Source organism: Neolamprologus brichardi, chromosome 14 (assembly GCF_056152115.1).
Source record: "Neolamprologus brichardi isolate AB-2024 chromosome 14, ASM5615211v1, whole genome shotgun sequence".
NCBI lineage: Eukaryota > Metazoa > Chordata > Actinopteri > Cichliformes > Cichlidae > Neolamprologus > Neolamprologus brichardi.
Genome location: NC_142117.1, coordinates 34,332,285 through 34,355,466, shown reverse-complemented (window position 1 = coordinate 34,355,466; position 23,182 = coordinate 34,332,285). Strand labels below are relative to the sequence as shown.

At 40.0% G+C, this 23,182-nt stretch overlaps 1 protein-coding gene across 1 annotated transcript; it reads right to left on the bottom strand.

The window, feature by feature from the left end:
• Window positions 1-14,091: 14,091 nt before the first annotated feature.
• Window positions 14,092-19,995, bottom strand: gpr4 (G protein-coupled receptor 4). The gene is made up of 3 exons (XM_006805198.3): window positions 19,384-19,995; window positions 17,944-18,208; window positions 14,092-17,312 (listed from the first exon to the last, which is right to left on the bottom strand). The coding sequence occupies exons 1-3, from the start codon at window positions 19,516-19,518 to the stop codon at window positions 16,597-16,599; spliced, it is 1,116 nt and encodes a 371-aa protein (XP_006805261.1). The 5' UTR covers window positions 19,519-19,995; the 3' UTR covers window positions 14,092-16,596.
• Window positions 19,996-23,182: the final 3,187 nt, after the last annotated feature.

The window sequence follows — 23,182 nt, the reverse complement described above, 5'->3', positions numbered from 1 at the left end:
CCACAAGACGAGGTTAATCATTAACATACAGCTGCATGGGCTGGGCTGTAGTTACATTGTAAGGTTTTAAAAGCCGAGCTTTGAAACATGCTGCTGAGGAATACCGGTAATAAAAGCTCCACTTTTTTGGATTAAATAGAACAAGATACAAAACATTAAAACATGTAACAGCCTTAATAAACACAGTTTGGACCCAGAAGCAGGTTTTATACGTCATCACTTAACAATCGGATTAGCCGCCGCAACCAACCAACCAACCACAAGACGCCACGTTCCGTACTGACAGAAGACGGGACTAAACATGTTTTTAAAACTTTAAGCAATTCTTTCTTAAATCCAGCTTCACAGACAGTTACATCAATGTCAGATTTTGAGAGCAGGGCCCAATGGTGTCAATTAGCCTTTATATTTGTAGTGTTTCATGTCCCCTTCAATTAGGCTATGTCCACACGTACCTGGGTATTTTTGAAAACGCATATTTTTCTATGCGTTTGCACCTTTCGTCCACACGTAAACGGCGTTTTCGGTCACTGAAAACGGAGATTTCTAAAAACTCCAGCCAGGGTGGATATTTTCTAAAACTCCGTTTTTGCATTTACGTGTGGATGAGAAAAACGGAGAAAACGCCGAAAATGCAGCATCAAAGATGTGCGCCTTTTTTGACGTCACAGTGTGCTCCATGTTATTGTTTCGGTGAAATGAATTTCTACAATACTGTTACTGTTACTTGTTCTCTCTGCAGTGTTTAAATGCTTACATATACACACACAGTTACTGTCCCTACACACATACGACTCGGTTCTGCTTCTATGCCCCAGCTTTGTTTACTTTTTCCCACCGAGGCTTCTAGACTTCTGATTGGCCAACATTTCTACACGGTTAGGAATATAGCGCCACCTGCTGCTTTGGCATGTTCCTAGCAGCGTTTTCCTTCATTTCTGCCTTTACGTGTGGACGGGATTATTTTTTAAAACGGAAAATCTCCGTTTTCAAAAATACCCGTGTACGTGTGGACATAGCCTTAGTTATCATACATTTTAAAAAGCAGTACTTGATTTTTTAATTTTAGCATTCGGCTTTGGAAAGATGACCAGACTGCTCTGCCACGTTCGGAGGGAATGCCAACGTCTGAGTTGCAGTTGCCTGCAACAAAGCTGATCCTTAATTTCCAGGATTTTAAAACTGTGTCTTAAAAAATCAGGAAAGCTGTCATAAACAGCTGCCAGAATTGTAAAAGCCATCAATCACTTTTTGCCTGTCGTTGAGTCTCTGCTGTAGCTGTAACAGCCATGGCCTCTCACCCAAGAATGAACTCTAAGCTCACAGAGTAGGATGTAATACCTGATATTGATGTCAAAAATCAAAAATCTCTCATCATTGTGTTGAAACAATGAGTCTAATGTTATCACTGGCAAAGTGTACCTTTGAATAGTGACACATTCATTTATTGTTCGTGTTTATTAATCTCACACTAGACTTCTATTCCCTCTTTGCTTGTTTCTGATCCTGTGCTGAAATCTTCAGTCCCAAATTTACGTCCAATCTCAGTTCACTTGCCTCAGAGCGGGTCCCCAGTGTATACTCCTTCATGTCCCAGTCTTTAATCTTATCCTTGCTTTCCCAAAATTCACAGACCCTACGGTAACACAGCTGGACTGAAACTCTGTCATCACCTTGGGGACTCTGTGTCAACAGGAAGTACAGAGACTTTATACTTCAGGTCTCATTTTCGTACTTCCTCCTCAGAGCAGGATTCACATGCAGAAGCAGACTGCCAGCTCATCAGACCTTCAGGAAACATCTGCAAGGGTTAGTAAGGATGTGGGACACATTTAAAAACCCAGATAAGTGAAGCTGCTGGGTCAACACCATGACCACACCCAGTGATACCAGCGAACCTTTGAAAATTGCATACTACACTGAACTGTATAACATAATTAAAGCTTTTGATAAAATGTCAATATAACCAAAAATATATATATATTACTGCTTTATATAACATAGGGCATTGATAATTATTTGTTGTAATTGTGGCAGATTACACAGTGTATAAAAAAAGGATGTGGATTTTGGTAGGTGCTATCAAAATATATGACATATTTTGATATATAAATATATCAAAATACGTCAAAGCATAATCTCGGTCACCAAAAAAAGCGTTATTGTACATTAATCAACTCAGAGTTGGTTGAGTTGTACAGAAGCTTGGCAGAATGCATCCTTGCAATTTCAAACAAAAGGATATAGATGGACAGCCCAAGTTTTATTTGCTAATCCACCCCTCCACAAAGTTCAGCCTGGTAATGTGAGAGGCAAGCTACACCCTCAGCAGGTCAGGGCTAACACAGCCGTAAAACCAATCACCTACAGCCAGTTTAGAAACATCAAGTAACCTAACAAGCACATCGTTGGACTGTGGGAAGAAACCGGATTACCCAGAGGAAATTCACAGGCACAGAGGGAACATGCAACGTCCACACAGAAAGACACACCCAGTCAGTCAATGAGGCACTGTCCCTTCATCCTACACTAAGAGGAGTTGGTGAAGCGACGTAAGAATAAAAACACGCTGCTTAAAGTTCTTTATCTTTGCTCTGTTGTTTCTTTTAATTAAGACTGATCCATTGCAGCACAATAAGCCCTTGTGTTAAACTAACATCGTCTAAGTCAGTTATCCTCCTTTTCATATGAAACAAAGAGAAGGTGGTGTGTAAAATCATGTGATGTTAAAATATGCTGTGTAGGTCACAAGATGATCACACTGGTTTGATTTCCATGAGAATGAAAACAAATATTTCCAGCATGAAGCAGCATGATGTGAAAACCTTACATGAAGTGCTTCCAAGCGCCTTTTTATTTGCATGCAATTAGTAGATATTGGATTTAAAACATGATTTAAATAGTTTTAGGTAAAAAATGTTTATACTTGGGTATATACTGCATACCTAAATATGTATATGTATGTGTATAAAGTATATACAGCCACCATTGAAGAGGTTACACTGTAGTTTCAACCCCCCTGTATGAGGTTTGAGTAATCGTCTGTCAGTATTAATTTTAAGTAAAAAATGGCCTGTATTTGTATAGCGCTTTACTAGTCCCTAAGGACCCCAAAGCGCTTTACACATCCAATCATATATATATATATATATATATATATATATATATTAGGGGTGCAACGATACACAAAATTCACGGTTCGGTTTGGTTCGATATTTTTTTGATACAAAAAAAGTTCATGCCTTTTTAATTTGCCATTTATTAAAATTATAAATATATATTTTAACTCAAAAGTAGTTTTTAAATTTAATGTTGCTGAAACAACAAAGTAATAAAAAAATTAATCTATCTGATCGAGAAATCACTCATCTTTGGAAAAGAGAGTTTATTACAGAGAAATGGCTCTTTCCAAAATAAAAGCTATACTATACGCTTCTTCTGGGCTATATTCTCAGCAGCATATTAAACATGTCAGGTCCCCATAAGGAGAATCATGTGCTAACGGCTGTCTAAATGACTCGGTAAAGTTTGTAGCATGCGTGCTTGTTGTTTTTGTCTGCTTCCACTTGTCTTTGCACTAGGATGATGTCGGAGTAAATGTGCAGTCATATTCGTTGTGTTCCCACTAGTGCTGTCAGCGTTTATCTCGTTGAAATGACGTTAACGCCACAACACGGCAAATCTCCGCGGATCGCCCCGTGCGTGGGGCTGGACGGCCAACAAGTTAACGAGCTAACTGCGCTAACGCACTAGTTCCCATCAATTGAACATTGCGTGGCACATCCGACATACTGTTTTACTTTTGTCCATGACATGCTTACCTTCAGGGTCATACTTCACATGAAAACCAAAATAGTTCCAAACGCCAGATCCGATTGAGGGTGGGGGAAGTTCAATTTGCCATGTTGCAATGAGAGCTTAGCTTCTGTCTCGCTAGCTTGCCCTGCGCTCAGTGAATCTGCTTCGACTATTCCGCCTAGGCTGCACTGTCGAGTGCAGATCCACTGAGCGCTGGACACAGACAGCATCGTCAGAAGAAAAGTTGATAAAATAAATTAAAAATTTTGTATTGTTTGATACATATGCATACCAAACCGAAAGCACTGTATCGAACGGTTCAATATCGATGAGTATTGTTGCACCCCTACTAAATATGTATATGTATGTGTATAAAGTATATACAGCCACCATTGAAGAGGTTACACTGTAGTTTCAACCCCCCTGTATGAGGTTTGAGTAATTGTCTGTCAGTATTAATTTTAAGTAAAAAATGGCCTGTATTTGTATAGCGCTTTACTAGTCCCTAAGGACCCCAAAGCGCTTTACACATCCAGTCATCCACCCATTCACACACACATTCACACACTGGTGATGGCAAGCTACATTGTAGCCACAGCCACCCTGGGGCGCACTGACAGAGGCGAGTATAGCGGTAAAAAGAAAAGAGAACAATCATGTAAAAAAAAAAAGTAGAATATATATATATATATATATATATATATATATATATATATGTCTTTTTTTTAGTGCTGTCAGCATTACTGTATTTGGTGTCAACACCATTAACGTGGCAAATCTCCATTAGCGAGTTAACACGGATCACCCCGTGCGTGGGGCTGGATGGCGCTAACGCATTAAAGAGCTAACCGCGCGATTTTCTGCGTTAATGCGGTTATGGCGTTAACGTCATTTTAACAAGATTAACGATGACAGCACTAATTTTTTTTTGTTATATAACAAAATATAGCAAAATAAATCATGCCTGTACCAGATGTACTGGTATAAAGTACAGTAGCATTGCATTATTAAACAGAGCGATGACTGTCTTGTCTGTCACACCCTCCTCAACTGTGTTGTGACAGTTTCATCAAATATAGTTTCCACTTTTAGAATTAAATGAAAAACAAAAAAAACGTCTTATGATTCAAACACAGTTCAGCGTATGTGCTGTGCATCATGTTTCTGGCTCAGATTGTGTAACTGTGCACTGAAGTTGGGGTGAGGCGGTGGACTAGATGATGATTGAGCTTCAATGCCCCATGTGAGTCAGATATATGAGCATTATGACTCCATGAAGCTGAAGCACAAGCAGCCATTGTTTCATTTCCCATTCCCTCTTTCCTTATCAAATGATACATCGCACACAATAAACTGCCCAGACACGTAAGCATGCACAAGGGTGTATGTAATCTGTGTAGTGGCAGGATCTCAAACAGACACAGATGCATTTGAAGTCCTGGGTCCTCAGTCCAGTCAGAAAATGGTATTTTCAAACCCTAACCTTAACTTTACGATTACAATTTGCCATGGGCGTAACTTTGGGCTGAACATTGGGGGGGTCAAGATCTCTGTCTAAATAAGTAAATAAATCTGGGTAATTCCCAGATGATTAAACATGCAACTATTTTGCTGGTAATATCTGAAATGAGTAAAGAAAATCAACAGCCTATTTATGCAAGAAAATTTTATTGGTTGGGTCATTTTCAGTCCTTGTAAAAACAATAGCACCCAGAGAACTGATGCCACCGCGTATGATTCTTTAGAATTGGGACTCTGTTCAATACTCAGAGGGCAAACTATAAATCACTGAATCGATCAAGGCTTTAGACTTTTTGGCTGCTAAAGTGTCTCATTAAATATAGCGCTGCCTTTTCTGCAGATACAGGACTGTTCTGATGCTTGCATTGTCTGATGCTGCAGATATTTGCTCTTTGGTCCTTGCTTGTTTGTGATGTTGCTCTAATGGACCGCATTAAATGCAAAACCAATGCATCCTAAAAATAACAGCTGTTGTTAACACACGAATACTGGCTTAATAAATTATTTTGTCCCAACTTATGGATACAAATCTGGCAGTCTGGCAGCCAAACAATTGTGTTTGTTTTTCTAACTCAAATCTAAAATCTTGCCCACGTTGATTAAAAAGGCAGCCAGTAGCTAATCTACATCTACTGAGGGGTCTTGCTTTTTTTGGTACGTGGTCAGTGAGCCGTGGAGGGCGCCAGCTGTTTCCTGGGTTTTGTTTTGGTTCACTTGCTTTAGTCTTTCCTTAAAAACAACTGTGTTTTACAGCTGAGACTTACGAAATCATTAAAATACAGTAAAACAGGCTGACTGAGAAAAAAGTTGCTCACAATAAAGACTTAAGAGGGTAACTGTAACAGGGTGGAGAATCTATAAGCTGCTAAACTTTAACCAAGAGGGGGCAGGATGTTAGCTGAAAGTTGTAGTTGTAGCTTGTGATCCCTGTGGTATGAAAAAGCAACTAACATGTTATGAGTTCAACATCACACTCAGCATCATCACTCATTTCTAGAGACCAGTTTTTAGCGTATTCCCCAACCAATTGTGAGCGGTTACTGGAGGTTGCTGACGGTCACTGTGAAACCATTTGCTAAAGCCCCGGTCACGCAGATTTGCACAGGACACCATGTGCACATTTCTTAAGACCATATTGGACGTAGCGATCATGTCCAATCACTCATACATGCTTTACATAGAAATTCACTAGCTAGGCCCACGTCCTCATTTGAGGTTTGACAGCATTTAGTAGATAAAGGTGATGCGGGATGGGGAAGGCCTCGAAGGGGACTGGCAGTGGCTCCCCGGCCTGGCAGATCATCATGTACTAAATAGAAGTAAAGAAGGTAAAGAATTGAAAAGGGGAGGAAGGGTGGGGCATGTAAATGAGAACGAACAGCTTGTAGAACTGGCAGAACATATAGAGATGAGAACCGGAAAGAGCGTGTTTGGAGGCGTGGTCCCGCTCCTGAAATTCAGATACTTTATCTTCAATTATCACTACTTTTTTGCCCTCACAATGACAATATTCATCATCAAGGACAGGTTTTTACATCACTTTTCTGTTGTTTCAGATAAAAGAGTACAAAAAAACAAACAAAAACAATTAGCGATACAGGAATCAGATAAATAGTATATCAGTATAACAATTATAAGTTACTTGACTTTTTAAAATCATCAGTATCTGTTTCAAACAATATTTAACAATTTAACATTTTTACATTTATATTTTCATCTTCATCTCTATTTCTCATCTCCTTCATCTGCTTCCCGCTGCACTACTCTTGCCTTCTCATCTCCATCTCATCCTCTTCCTCCCTAATTAGTTATTGTTAGCAGATCAGACATGCGACCCTCCCGTGTCTGGACAAGCAACGGCTAAGCAACAACATAACATTACAAGCTAACTGTTTTGATGCATGCTCAATCATCCGGGTAAGGAAGTTCCAAAAAGCTGATTCTGTTCCTCTGGACATGGCGCTTTCAGTGGGAGAAATGTTTCATCACTCATCCAAGTGACTTCTTCAGTCTCAGCTGACTGCAGGTTTCCCCAACCTTATAAACAGTACCGTCACACTGTGACTGAGGCTTTGCCCCTGTGTTTTTTAAATTTCTTTTCTTTGCAAATGAGCATGTTTTTACTTGTTTTGGAAGTTAATGCTGCTCATGAACATAGTGGCTTTCCAGGAGCTTCAGCCACTGTTAGCTGTCCCACTAGAAATCCTTTTATTCCACATTGGCATTGGTGCTTCCTCATCCTCTCCATTGGTATGATATATGATATCCTCTGCTGTTTGACTCTGAGCAGACAAGACACTACATTGATCCATTGTGGAATAAAGTATTATTACACAAAACTTTAGTTGGCACGTCTTCAACACAATATAGAGCCACAGCGGTTACTACAAAAAGAATTTATAATAAAACCTTTAAATTCTACTGGAAAAGGGTCTTAGCTCAGCTAGCTAATTTCTAAATAAACACACAAACACAAATGTTAATGTAGCCTATTTATGGAACTTGCCTGTAGATTCCCACATTCATGGAAATGTCTTGACCTTAAAAGTTGAGACGAACAACCAGGTCTGGGAGCACATGAATTATGGATGGTCATTTGCAATTCTCTCTTTGACCTCTTTCAACTTACCACGAATCCAAATCCCAAAGCTAAAGGCTGTGCGTGATTCACTCTCCATGAATTTGTGTTTCGAATGAGAAACAGTTCTGGATATGAATAATAAGGCTTTGGATTATTTGAATAAATATAGTCTCGGTTATTGAGGGGCTGGGGGATAACTTTTAAGAGTCTACATGGCCTCACCTTATTCAAATTGGATAACCAATATGTGTGCTAATATACACTGTTATGGGCTATGGATAAAATTGGAAATGCCATTCACACTGCAACAATAACCTTAACAATGACAAGCCTTTACCTGCTCACAAATTTGTGATTTTTTTATTAAATGAGTGCATTTGGCATAGATCCCTTTTTTTATATCCATTTTAACAATATCAATTTTACATGCTAAAAAAATGAAAGTAAACTAAAGCATCATGTAAAATGTTAAATACAGAATATTATATTTTTAAATGCAGTTCGATCGTCTTTGCTTCAGCAAAGCAGCAAAAAATATGAAAATTACAAACATCAGTGTAGACAGAACACAAACATAAGTAAATACATAAATACCTACAACAATAAGAAGAGGATGATCATGTGATCACAAGCACGGGCGTCTTTATTTAAAAATGTAAGTATAAGTACTGAAGGTTAACATGGTCTTTTATAGATAAATGGATTTTCATAAGCCCACGAGACCCTGAATGCATCACCAAACATGCAATAACCTTTGAAAAATACATTTTTTGTCAGTCTGAAATTGGGGTCATTGTATTAGACTCACGATACATGGTCAGCATCTATGTGCAGTGGGAGTTTTAGCTGTTTTTTTTTGTTTTTTGTTTTTTGTTTTTTGTTTTTAACTGTTCTGTATATTTGTCCCGGCTGTTTGTCCTCTGCCAGGATTGAATACTACGGAGCCCCTCTGATGACATGGTCCAAAAAATAAAAATAAATAAATTGTGGCCACAAACTACTACTTCGTGGGCACGAAATAGGTATAACGTGCGCACGAAATGCTAATTTGTGGGCACTTGACCAATAACCGTGATCCTTCCCAGGCCCTTGCAGTTGGCTGACAATAAAATCTATCCCAGCGTCCGGGTCGTACTTACGTCTGCAAAGCAACTGGGCTCTCAATATCCTGTTTAAATGTTTCTCCATAATAATGGTTCCTTGCAGTGCCAGGCTTTTCAAAATGCATTTGTAGCTCATTCCCAGCCTAAAATTGTCAGGGATCTGAGTCTGAGTGACCTAGAGTCCCTGAACAGTTGTGGACTTATTATGTGTGTGTGTGTTCTGCACTGCTGCTGTTTCTGCGTTCCATGTTTGTGTATTGGCATGTGTGTGTGTGTGTGTGTGTGTGTGCGTGGGTGGGTGTGGCCCTGCCAGCTGACCGGTCACACCCAAGGATCCTCACACACACCTGGCGCCGATCAAGCCTCGTCGGAGGAGCTACAAAGCAGTGTGGCTGAGAGCTCCTCGACGCTGGATCGTTGAGTGACTACCCGTCAGTGTTCCCAGCAAAATCAGTGAGTGCGAGTCTGTCGCTTTGTAGTTGTGTGTTAACGGCTTCCTCTGTGGATTTTCCAGCAGGAGTGCGGGAACGGGAGAGCAGCGAGCACAACTTTCACGGGAGCGGAGACACGGCACGGGAGTTGGAAACGCACGGGGATTTATTATTGTGTATTGTTTATTTCACTGTAAATAAACGCACTGCATTAATCGCACAGAGTTCCGCATTTTGTGTCCTCCTTCCCCACACACCCACGGTCTGCCACGCAGACCATGACAAAAATAAAACTCAATCATACTGTCTCTGGCCATGGTGTATCGGTTTAGCCTACTCTTATGCTTATGTATACGCAGCTGTCCAGGAATTGCGTAATTCGTTGCCACGTTATACCCATTTTGTGCCCTCGAAATAGTATTTCGTGGCCACAAATAAGTATTTCGTGGGCACGAAGTAGTATTTTGTGGCCACAATTTATTTATTTTTTGGACCATGTCATCAGAGGGGCTCCTGGGTAAATGAGATTATAACATGGATCTTAAAAGGATGCTGGGTCACATTAGATACAGTTGTAAGAGGATTATATGTGTGCGGCACAATTTTATTATTGCTTAAGGTCAAGGTACCTAAATGCATACTTTTTTGTGAGTGTTGTGATTTTACCTTTTATTATAGGCAGGATCTATTGCACTGACCCTCTGCTGCACTAACCTTTATTATTGTTTTACCATGTAAAGTTTGAATATGTCACATTCACTCCCATTTGTTTCAAGTGTTGTTACATGCTAAAGAACAGAAGACTACAAGTTTGCTGTCTTTTGGGTATCTGTGGATATATCTGTATAATCCTGTGAACTACTGAAGCTGGAAAAACTTTTTTCAATAATATAAAACAATAAATAAATAATTTAAAAACTCAATATCTATAGTAAGCTTCAAGAGGCAATATACACCTGCCAGCATAGCTGGACTGGCCATCGGGCATACCGGGCATTTGCCCGGTGGGCCGCTGGCGATTTTTTGTTTTTATGGGCCGATCGATTTTTTTATTATTATTTTTTTTAGAAGGGTATGAATGAAAGGTGTTGGATTGGCCAATTGGTCATGATCGACTCTGGGCTGGACCAATTACAGCCGAGGAGGTCGGATGCACCCTCCCCCTTGTTTAGCAATTTTATACGCCATCCATCGGCTTTGTTACTTCGGAAACATGGCTTAAACAATTTCCACGACGTAATCCGATAACAACCGATCTCTTTACCCGTCGGCTTCCCGTGGCTGTCATGCAACAGGTGTTGTGCCAAAAAGTGATTGCCTGCCAAAAACTGATTTCCAATGTTTGCGTGTATTTTTTATGTGTAATATCTATGTTGGTAAATAGACTTCGGTGAACAGCGTTTACAAAGGGGCTATATATGGAATTAAAAAATTATCTGTTTTTTCAAGTATCTTTACAACTCTGTGTTATTGTACTTACATTATAACCAATCCTTTATCCCCACTTTAAATATTTTTACAGAACTATTGTAATATTTGAGCCATTTCTGCTGTCCAACTACTTCTTACAAAATACATTTTTAATGTTAATTTGACTTTTTTTTTAACGGCATAAATAAAGGTTATATAAAAGTCACTGCCAAAGACTGATTGCGGCTTCTACCTTGTTACACTAATGTTGTTTGTAGCTCAATATGACTTTATGTCATCCATGAGGGATGCATTTGACATATGTTTCACATATTATAGCCCAACAAGTTACTTATAGCAATTTAAATACGAGCAATCAGTTTTTGGCAAATACCGGAAATCAGTTTTTGGCAAATACCGGAAATCAGTTTTTGGCAGACAATCACTTTTTGGCACAACACCGGCTATTGCAGTTAATAATACAACAATTTCTTGCCATTTTTTGTGTTTCTTTTTATCGCTGTGTAACTGAGTTCAATTGAAAGCCTGCGTGCGCTAGTACCGCTTGCCACAAGTTCCCAGAATCCTTTGCCGTTTTACCCCTGAATGACGTCACATTTTTGGTGGGCCGGTCTCTAGTCAAAATGCCCGGGCCGATTTTTTGTCCCAGTCCAACCCTGCCTGCCAGACACTTTTAGTTACAGCTTGCTAGTTTGGGGGTGGAGCCCCTTTGCTTTCAGCACTACCTTAGTCCTTAGATTTGATTAGACGCTGGATATATTTTGGTCTGTATTGACATGATATCATCACACAGGTGCTGCAGATGTGTTGGCTGCACATCCATGACGCAATTCATTTCAACATATCCTAAAGGTGCGCTGCTGGACTGAGATCTAGTGAATGTGGAGGCTTTTTGAGCACAATGAACTTATTGCTACGACTTCGCTGAAATGTTGAAGAAACCAGTTTGACATGATTTGAGCTTTGTGACGTGGTGTGTGAGAAGATGGCTGGATGGTCAGCAACAATACTTGGGTAGTCTCTGGAGTTTAAGCAATGTTCAAACGGTACTAAGAGGGCAAAGGTGTGCCAAGATTGTATCCCCCACATCATGACATCACCCCCACCAGCCTGAACTGTCACTACAAGGTAGAATGATTCATGCTTTCATGTTATCCATGTCAAATTCCAACTCTTCCATCTGAATGCCACACCAGAAATCGAGACTCTTGAGATCAGGTAATGTTTTTACAGTTGAACTCCAGCCTCACTTTCCTGTTCTGAGCTGGCAGGAGTGGCACCTGGCCAGATGTTCTGCTGCAAAGTTGTTACTCAGAATTGCTCTATATTAGTATATATCAATATCTATATCAGCTTAAAAGAGAATATCTTAACGTTGTGTTATACTGCTCATCCTGTCCTTGTGTGCCTCTAACTTCCACAGAATTGTTTGTTTGACAAAAAGTTTCATCTCTCCAGCTGTTTTGAAGCTCTTTTACATATTATCTGCCTATAGAAATAGATATAAATATTGAATGCAAAAAGCCTGCACAACTGTTCTTTATGTCCCAGCGGAGTTTCTTATCGGATAATAAATCACTCTCATCATCAGGTGAGCTGCTGGTAATGACAGCGCGACCTCTGGTGAGCTTCTATATATAAATCTTTAGTAGAGGAACTTAGTGACGCATAGAGGACAAGAGACAATGTTCCCTCAGAGAGAGAGTCTGTCCTTTCTCTCCTCTTAAGAACATAAAGGCATGTGCGACCGCTTGGTTTCCTTTTGCTTAATGCTGTAAAACACCAATGAAAAGTAAACACACACAGATAGATAGATAGATAGATAGATAGATAGATAGATAGATGTGCATTTTGTATGTCACACAAATACATCTGCCTTTTTTCCCCACTTCTCATACTTCCTTGTTTAGACTGGCCTGTTTTGTATAGGACATTATGAATGTGTCCATCCCTATGAGGACAGGCTGTAAGTATAGAGTTGCATCTAAAGCATCACCGTAGGACGGACGCATCTCACGGTGTCAGAAATTTAAAAAAAGCAAGCACACGCAGGACACTCATTGAAATACATGCAGATACACACACACACACACACACACACACACACACACACACACACACACACACACACACACACAGGTTGTACAGCATGACCTTGATGTTGTTCATTAGCTTTACAGGAAGGCTGGACAAGACAATGTGAAGAGTGAAGAAGGTGACTTTGTGTTGGCAGGATCCCAGACTTGCTCTGTCCGCTGCTCTGTGATCTGTTACCTGCATTTGCAGGGTTCTGTGTTCTGCTTATCTCTGCAAATAATTTTGACCTGGATTTTTTAAAGGTCTGCTGGGTAGAGCTGTCTCCTTTAACGCTGCCAAGTTATGGTCGAAATCTCATTCCCTTATTCCTCCAAGTCCCTTAAACACACAGGAATGACTTGCCAGAACTTTGTGTTTATTTTGAGGGTTCAGTAGGACTTTATAACAATTTCACACTATTAAGCATTAGTAGGGTATTTGGAACTACTTATTTATATATCATTACTCCTCCTTTTTATGCCATTTATAAATGCAGATATGTTTATCCCACTGTTACTGTTACACATGTACAGCTATCACCCTGAGTCATGTAGAGTGACTCTCACAGGTATCCTCAAAGAGTTAAAGAGTTGTGTGTTCGCTGGACAAAAACACATTGTTCCTCCTGAAACTGAGGTTTGACTCTCTTCTCCAGCACCTTAGCAATTCACAGAGCACAGCAGGAGCAGTTGTGTGAAGTCTTTTCTAAATTAAATACAATAGTCAGACTATATACTTTATTTGTATCTCTTGACATCAATCCTTCTGTGTAGGTTTGTCTACAGTAAATAGTGTTAAAAGAAAAGCGAAGTGAGAGGTTGTAGTGTCTCAACTGGGTATTTACTTTTGAGTAGTAATTTTATCTTTTACCCACTTCCTTTGGGCTTCAATGCTTGACCTTTCTTTACCAATTGTATCACAATGTCAACAGTTTAATTCTTGTGATAAAACAGGAGGAAAAAAAGACATTAAAAAAGAAGAAAGAAGAGAAAGAGAAGAAAGAAAACATTAGAATATGCTGATAAGCATAGACTTGTTTCCCTTAAATGATTTCCATTTCAAAAGCCACCAGCACGAGAGAGCTGCTTCAGCTTGAGCTTGCAAGTGCAAAACAAATGCACGCTGGAAGATGCAGTTTTTTATATGCATAATTTATTTCTCACTGACACTGTTATTGAACAAATACACATTTTGAAGCCTGGCACCTCCTCCTTTGGACTGACACAGATACATTAAAACCAGTGGCACATAGGACAACACTTAGGGCAACATTAACAAGCTGAACTTGTCCAGATACTTTACATTATTCCACTGAATTTAGCAATGCTTTCATGCCAGCGCAACATAAACATGTTTTCTGAAATATGTCCCGTACTGCATGTGGAACAGCAACACGATACCTGAATCCACAAAATAATTCAATTGCACTGGAATAATCTGAGCCGCAATACCGCACGTCAGAAAATTCACATTGCTTTGTCTCTAAACATCCAGCAGGGCATCCTATGATGTAAACAAATTCACTTATGAAATGTCATTGCCATGGATCTAAAAATACAAAAACATTAGACTCCACCTAAAACTGAAATAAAATTTATAGATCAGTCTGACAACTGAAGTGAACTTTTTTTGATTGAACCAACATCCATCCTAATACGGGGCTTGTGCGTCACTGGTTTCAGTAGCAATTACTTCATATGACCAAGCTTATCATTAAAAATTTTTAAAGAAATTGTCAGTCATATTTACATTTAAAACAATCAGCATCAAGCATATATATTTTTAATATTTCAATTTTAAATAAATCATCAATAACAGTCAATTTCCTATTTAAATTCCGCCTTAACCTGCTACTGGTTCTTCTGAAAGTGGTTTAATAGTTATAGCTACTGAAGGATTTCCTTATCAAGCCTTTCAAAATAAAATTTTAAAAAAATCTATGAATCTGTTTCACTAATATAACAAAGGTTATTAGCAGCCAGGGATGTCACTTCAATCAAGGTCGAATGCACATTTTCTTTCCATTTTAGGGAAGCTGAGGATGAATTATGAGTGCTGTGCAGTGGTGCACATGCAAATGGTGGAAAAACTCATCTGAAAGTTTGTACTACATATAAATTAGGTTAGTCTGGATAGTTTAAGCCAGAAGGCCTGTCTGTAACTGCAATGTAAACGTTATCACTGTTGGTCAACTGTGTGTACTCTTTAGCCCAAGCGTGCAGCTTGAATTCATTGATTATTTTTTAAGCAATACATTTTTCATTTAGCAGTATGTATGCTCACATATTCCAGTAGCTACTGTTAATTGCATGCACATACATTTGTCTGAAGTATGACACTGATCTTCAGCTCCACAACATAAAATAATGGAAAATAATAAACTTTCAAACTTATCTGAAGGATTTTAAGATTTCTTTTTGATATCCCGCCGGAGGCAGGTTTATTTGCTGCGTGTTGTAAAAAATAAAATAGAAAACATGGCTCATGGTATACAACAACTCTACTGTAAGCCTTCTTGCCATCACAGTTTACAAGCTGAGGTACTTCATAAGGCTTTTTTAAAAAATTCCTTTAAAAATTGAACACCATAATAAAGACATTTTCAAAAGACCATTAAGCCTCTGTCCTTTTAATCGCCATCCTGCTTCTTCTATATATCCCAAAGTGGGGATATATTCTTAAGTGCATTTGAGTTTCGACCGCTAATAGCACTCAGCCATGCAGAGCGTGGTCTGTTTGAGGATTTCTCATAAATATTCAACAGCATCTTTGTGAATGATTCCTGGCACGCTGGAAAAATTGTCCAAAAATCCAAGTCATCAAATTTTGTTGATAAAATCCTTATCAGCCACACCACCCACAGACATCAGATTTGTCAGCTTGTGGGTCTTGCACTTTGGTTCAGACTGAAGACAAAAACGATTTGCTGGCCAGATTGGCCGATGCAAAAGTCTGCTGTGGCTGAATCCTGCAGATGCTTGAGATCCCCTGACTCAGCAGCCCAAATTTTCTTCTGATCAGACACTTCACATCATCATGATGATACTTCATGATGATCATAGCCAGATTGCTAGGGCAGAATAGGACATTAGCATGCTAACATCTGCATGCACTGTAGCTGCGTGGAGGCTGTTAAACTGCAGCTCTAAATACAAAACATTCAGACAGAACTGAGCTTCACGACTTTTCTGTCTGAACCTGATGTGTTAACAGGTTTTTGAAATGAAAGAATCTTTTATGTAATGTCCAAAGTTTTTTGTTAGCAGACAAAATCGACAGCATGAGCTGTCCTCGGGTTTCACTCTCAGACTACACTTTACTTTTTGCATCACCAGTGGTGAGAATCTAACCAGTGGTTTGACCATCTTTCATTCACCTAACAATTTTGTGTTTTGCTGCGTAAGCATTTCATCCTCCCACATATCTGTTCACATGACCACAGGCCCTGTGTTTTGTTATTTCATTTATCCCATCCTTATTCTGCCTTTTTGATATATCACCTACTGACTGAACCCCGTGCATCCGCAGCCACTGGTTGCATCTGATTTCAGCCCGTTAGGCCGTCAGAAACGAGACCCTGGAACTGTTAGGAGCTGCCGGCCTCTCACTGAGCTGATCAGTTTGGACCTGCTACTACTTGTTCCAACTAGTTAAGTTATTTCCTGAGGATGGTCATCTGTAGACACTCCTCCTTCAGAGCCACCAGTTCCGTCTTGTAGTTGTTGGTCTTGCCTGGATCAGCATACACACAAGGCTGCTTCTTTGTTGACAGCGGTGTGTCCATGGTTACTGAACCAGCATTGAGAATGTCAGCATGTGAAGGCGAAGAAGAGGGCCGCCTGTTGCAGGCCACTGACAGTAAAGCCGACAGAGCTCGGCCGACATCATTCCTAGCTCCCTCGTTAACGAAACAGTACAAAATAGGGTCAGCTACGCAGTTCAGGCTGGTCAATGCCAACGATACATGGTATGCTGCGAACAAGGTTTCCTCTGAGCTGCAGTCACATGGCTTCTGTAAAAACATGACACTCCGCACCAGGAGGAGGACGTGATATGGTCCAAAGCAGAACAAAACAATGAGAATCAAACTCAAAGCTAACCGCTGAATTTTGGCCTTTTCCTGGCGCTCTGTTGAGACATTGCAACGCACTGCTGCAAGGATCCCTCGGTAGGCGACCAGCATTGCCGTCCACGGAGCAAGGAAGCCAAGAAATGACCTGTAGAGGTTCATGCCTGCTACCCAGTCCTGCATCGGATATTTCTCAAAGCAGAAGGTGTGATTGAACCGGTCCTGGAAGAGCTCATCATGGAAGAGAGGAGCAGAGTTTGCTACAATCTCAATGATCCACACAATGGTGCTGACGAGGATAGCTGCAGGAAGCAGAGGAAAGACAAAGAGAGCAAACATTAAATACCGTGGTAACTTCCATTTCTATATCTCATGTACATTTTGGTCACTCTGTGGACGTCCAATTCCCTTATTTATTGAATTTGAGCATTGCAATATGTGCTGGATCTTGTCCATTTCTTGAATTTCATTCTTGTAACACAGACAAATTATAGGAAAGCATAAAACCTCAGTGTGTATAGTGTATGAACCACTGATTGTTCAAACACCACAAGCCATTACAGTAAGTCTGAGCCATCGATCCATCCATCCATCGATCCATCCATCCATCCATTTAGTCTATCCCCACTCTCACAGGGCGAGAAGCACACCACACCCTGGACATTTCAGCAGTTTACCGCAGGGCTGACAGAAAATCCGACAACCATTCACACTCATATATACATGCCTACAGCCAGTTTGGGTCATGGGGACAAATTAATTGTCACAAACACATGAGAGAGGCATCCTTGGAGTGATCTAAAAACAGCTGGAAGTGGTCCAGAGGTGAATGGGAAGATGACTTGATTGACGCGAGTAAAGAGGTCCAAGTTTTTTAGTGCAACATGTTTTTTAGATTCAGTTTCTTTGGTCAAGTTTATGTTGCATACAAACCTGTTTTGATTCGTCGAACTTTCACAAAGCGCAGAGGGTATGCCACAGCCAGGTACCTGTCCAGTGATATGCAGCACAGGAACGCGATGCTGACATAGATATTAGTATAGAAGATGAAGCCAAATAGCTTGCAGCTCTCCTGACCGTGGATCCAGTTATCGTGATGCAGGAAATAGTCGATCCACAGAGGAAGAGTGGCAATGTAGAGGAGGTCAGCCACCGACAGGTTGATCAGGTAGATGCCGAGCTCATTGCGTTGGCGTACCTGGTGCAAAGGGGAAAAGGTGAAGATTCAAATCTGAACAAGAAGACTAACATGTTTGCTTAAAATTGGTGAGCCAGCTATCCTTTGCATGCAATCTCTGCAACAGATCAGAGAATGCAAACAAGGTGCGATGCATATTTGCCTCAGCTGCAAATGATTTGGTTTCCTGGAAGTCAAAACGCAGGAGAATTTGAAAGGCTGATTGTGTTTGGTCTGAATATTAGCCCTTTGTTACCTTTAGTGTTGTGCAATGAACATCTGGCTCACACATGCCTTAGAAAATGTTTTTGGCTGAACACTGAATTACTGCATATACAAAGTATTTAGGTATAACTGGTATTCAGTTTGAGTACTATCATTATTGAAGCCGGTGATCTGGTTAATGCTGCAAAGCGTGGTAGCAACAATGACCATAATGCACCTGACCGAGCACTCCTATGGTCATCTGAACTGTAAAAATGTGCCCTGATGCTGACATGAAAGACAAATAATGTAACATGAAATGTTGCTTACTTTAATGATGGCTCTTTCTGAAAAACACGAGTTGCTGAACTTTATTAATAAAAGTCAATAACAATCCTTCCTCTTGCTGCCAAAGCAAACTGACAGTTTGTGGGAAACGCAGTGCAAGTTTGATGCTGTGTGAGAAAATATCCCAAAGGCTCTTTTGACCGTATCTGGCAGGCAACGTTGAACATGCGACGTAATTGACAAGCGTCATTAACCACAATTGTGTGTTACCCTTAGTTACGCTCAGTGCTGTGTTGCTTTTTGTGAACTGTTTTGTTTTTAGTGCAGTAATAGGAATGTTTCGGGATTTCTACAAAGGGAACCCCAGAAACCACCAGAGTTTGATTTTGTGCTGATTCTTCTTACTGGATTTGTCATAATCCAACAACTATGGCTAGAAAAAAAGATATTTCAATGACTTATACGTATGCCAGACATCTAAAGTGGATGAACACTTGGATTGTTTTTACTATGCACTTTGGGAATAAACAGAAAGATTAGCAGGGAGATTTCCTTGGAAGACAAAAAAGACCCGAAATAAGACCTATTTGTTCCCAAAATGGCTCGTGAAACCAAAGTGGCAGGTTCTAACCCCAATTTGGAAACCACTGTCTGATACATTTGAGGCCATTGGAGGTGGAAAACTGTGGGTTTGTGTCCCTCACCTGCATGTAGGCGGCCCACAGGGCCATGCAGTTAGTCGGCAGCCCAAGAACGATGACTATGATGTAGAGTGTGGGCTGAAAGAACTGGTCCACCTTACTGTCCACATTACAGAAGGTGATGTTGCACATTGTCATGTATCAGACTATCTGCAGGTGTGCGAAGTGTGTTCAGCTACTCTCAGCTTTGCGTTTTTCCCTTCTGTAGTTTCACTATGTTCCAGCTCCAGCAGTTTGACAGTGACATGATGACTCTGACGTCCTGCTCAGCAGTCCCACACGAGGCAATGGAGGAAAACATACGTGTTATTTCCAGGGAATGTCATATCTCCTATTCTTTAAACCACCGTCCTCTTGACTTGACATGTTATAATCCTCTTTCACGCTTCCAGGTCGGCCTTTGTCCTTCAGTATAAGAGGTGAAGAAGGGAAGGAGTGAGCTATATAATGTGCTGAAATGAAAGCTGCCTTATCAATGCCATGCCAGGGTTCCTGAGCCTGGAAAAGACCTCATCAATCTTTTAGAGATTAGAGGTCTGCCAGGTCTACCGTGAGAGCGATGAGCCTGAGCATCACTTTGTGTGTGCCGTTGTGTCTCAAGGTCCTGATGACACACAAAACCCCTCAGAGATGCTGCCAGGACCTGCCAGGACTGGACCTGTTTATTCGCAAGTCCTGAAAATCTGCAAGAAAGAAAAAGAGAGAGCAATAAGTTAAGATAATTTGTAATTAGAAAATGTTTTTTTTATTTGTTTTTGCATAATAATATAAATACTGAAACAGAACTATATAAAAAAACGTGTAGGGGTCTATTTATCCAACATTTATCCAAGGCCATTTAAACAAGTGGTACGTTTTACAGTACTGTCATATCTTTTGGACCATTTATGTCTATTTTGCTGACAGTTTTGGTATTTGGGGGATTTTGGGAAAGCATGAATTTGGAATAACTGTGACTAAAACTTAAAATATTTAACTTTTATTTGCAGAAATTTACATTCCCCAGAGCTTGTACTTAGATTTTTAATGTGCAATAACTGAAAACTTCGACAAGCATTTTCAGGTATTTGCTTTGGATATTTGAACTGAATGGGATCCTTCTCGTGGTGAAAACAGACCACTGAAAACTGCGTGGAATGAACACACCCTTCACATAACACAACAAGCACTTGTCTACTAATATATTGAATTTTGCTGCTCCAAACATTCAGAAAAGTGTGTGCAAGAAAAGACAAAGCATGTGAAACAGTGAATCTCTACTACCCAGCACAATAACACAGCACATGCTGACAAACCGTACAATCACAAGGCTTTTGCATAACATGCAAAGATAAAGTCAGAGAGAGACAGAGTATTCACCCAAACACATACAATGAGAGAAGGAGCAGGACGAGAAGCTGATTACCTCTTTAATTTCTATATTTCACGCATTGGATAACTTTGATGTATTTTTTTTAAATCAAATATATTTTTGAACATTATGAATTAGAGCAGGGCGATATGACCAAAAATATTTATCACGATATAGATTCGAAAATTTGCGATAACGATATAACTGACGATATAATTGACACTAGACAAAACACTTTACAACTCCACAACTTTATTAGTGCAAAAAAACCCCCAAAACATCAATGTATTTTCACTTAAACAAGCAGCTGTTTTTTATGTGCATTAAAGTTATATAAAAATTTAACAGTGAAATTCCTTGCTGACAGTTTAATCAAAAGGCATTTCCAGTGGAAATTGGCTGACATATCCTCAGCATAACCATGTATAATATCCACAAAACTTAAAAAGAGGTTATACACACACAATATGGTAATATTATGTTGAAACACAGTACGTATCACTCCGCGAGGCTCCGCCTACGATAGCTGTAATGCTCCGACAATCTATCAAGCGGTGCGGCTTCGTAGCTCAGCAAAGTCGTACTAAAACATTTGACAGATTTTTGAGCGCCGTGTACGACATAAAATCGTTTCGAGGTCAGTAAACACAACCAGAATTCATACATAAGGCACACGGGATTATAAGGTCGATTTTCAGAAAAATCAAAGGATTGATTTTAAGTGTGCCGTATTTTCCAAAATATAACGACGGCCCGCTAGCATGCTCTACCAAAAATAGTGCTTTGTTGTGTATCTGACGGACGAAAGCTAAACCAGTTCCACACCACTGAAGTTGCAGCATTTTTACAAACCAGTTCTGGTTCATCCGTTTCATTTAACGAGCCGCTTTCGCTTTTCTCATTCTGTGTCGCCGTCATGTGCATATGTAAACAAAGGCACTGCGCGTTTTACCCATATTCTATCGCGATATTTCATTTTCCTATCGTTGCCCAAAATTACACCGGTATTACCGTGAACGGTATGCTATAGCCCAGCCCTATTATGAACCACACTGCTCCAAAGGATCCAAAATATGCAAATTCAGTGTTTGGTGCAAAACTCTTACTTGGGGAAATACGCAGAACATTTCATGGAAATCTACTAGTCAGTACTGAAAGAGACCAGACCGCAGAACTTCAGCTGAAAAATCCCTCAACATTACTGAGGTAGCATTGTTGAAAAATTATGCCATACTTCATAATTAGGGGAGACTGAAACTGGCAGACATGCTGAACAAGTGAGCTTACTTCCTGGTTGCAAATCCAGGAAGAAGTCTCAGAGATGCCAGTTCAGTGACCAATGATTTTGGACTGAGCTGACAGCTACTGTCATATATACAAACACAGGAGAGTGCTATGCTAGGACATTTCCTCAGTGACACGATTAAAAAAAAGCTATGTTTAGGAAACATTGATTTTAATAAGGTGACCACAACTGGGCCACAGCTCTGCCCTAATCTGTTGTCAAACACACACGTTCGTTGCAGAGATAATTACTCATCACTCTTGTGCTAAATTGTCATTTTTTTATGTTCTAAAATGTCAAAGGTGTGTCAGTTGATAGATGAATGTTTCATGTTTCTGCTCGTTTTTAATATTTTCTGCTAATTTTGTTAATTCCATAAGAGAGAAACTAACCCCCGTAACCCCGGTGAAAGACAAAGTTTGACATTTTAAGGAAATGAGCTGTAGGTGATACAGGAAGAGGAGATGATGTGCCAGTTATGCAACACATTTTTTGGTTCATTCCTCAGTAGCTGTGAGCACACCCACTGTACTTTGAGCATTTGCATTAGCTAAATGTGTGACCTTTTGTGGCCTCCGTAGGTAATTCCGTTTTTCCGTTCTTTGGCAAATTGCACCATTTGGTCAGAAGCTGCTGGTGTCACAGAAATATGTACAAGGTGATGTGATGGTACTATTCCAGAAAGCAAACACTCGAGTGACATACAGAGGCAGGAAAGGTGGCATAAATTACCAGACTGTCAACTAGAAGAACATCCTGTTTGGGAGCCTCCTTTTGTTCTGTTAGTTTGACTTTTAATTGCTGTTTCCTTTCACCTTCTTAGCTAGTGTTAGGAAAATATTTTGCACTTTATCAACTGTTGAGATTTCCCAGTGTGTTAAAATCTAACCTCAAAGGGTCTCGATGAAACACTATGACACTTCTCCCACGGCATCAGTGCCAAAGGACCTCTTGTGCATATCTGTGAGATACAGTATCTGTGACAAAATGGCAATATTTGACACTGGGAATAAGAATGGACACCTGTATTGGATAATTATTAAAATTCTATTGTGTCAGGCTTACAATAGAAGAGCAAAGCACTGCAGTGATTATATTAGATGTCTAATTATAAATAAAGAATCTCTAAGACTCTCCTGTCCAGCTGGGAGGGTTTTTTAAAATTT

Coding starts and splice junctions, on each gene's coding strand:
- gpr4 (XM_006805198.3), bottom strand. CDS start 19,518: ATGACAATGTGCAACATCACCTTCTGTAATGTGGACAGTAAGGTGGAC. Junction 18,209..19,383: donor TGTGGGCCGCCTACATGCAG/GTGAGGGACACA, acceptor CCTTTGCACCAG/GTACGCCAACGCAATGAGCT. Junction 17,313..17,943: donor AGTTCGACGAATCAAAACAG/GTTTGTATGCAA, acceptor TGCTTCCTGCAG/CTATCCTCGTCAGCACCATT.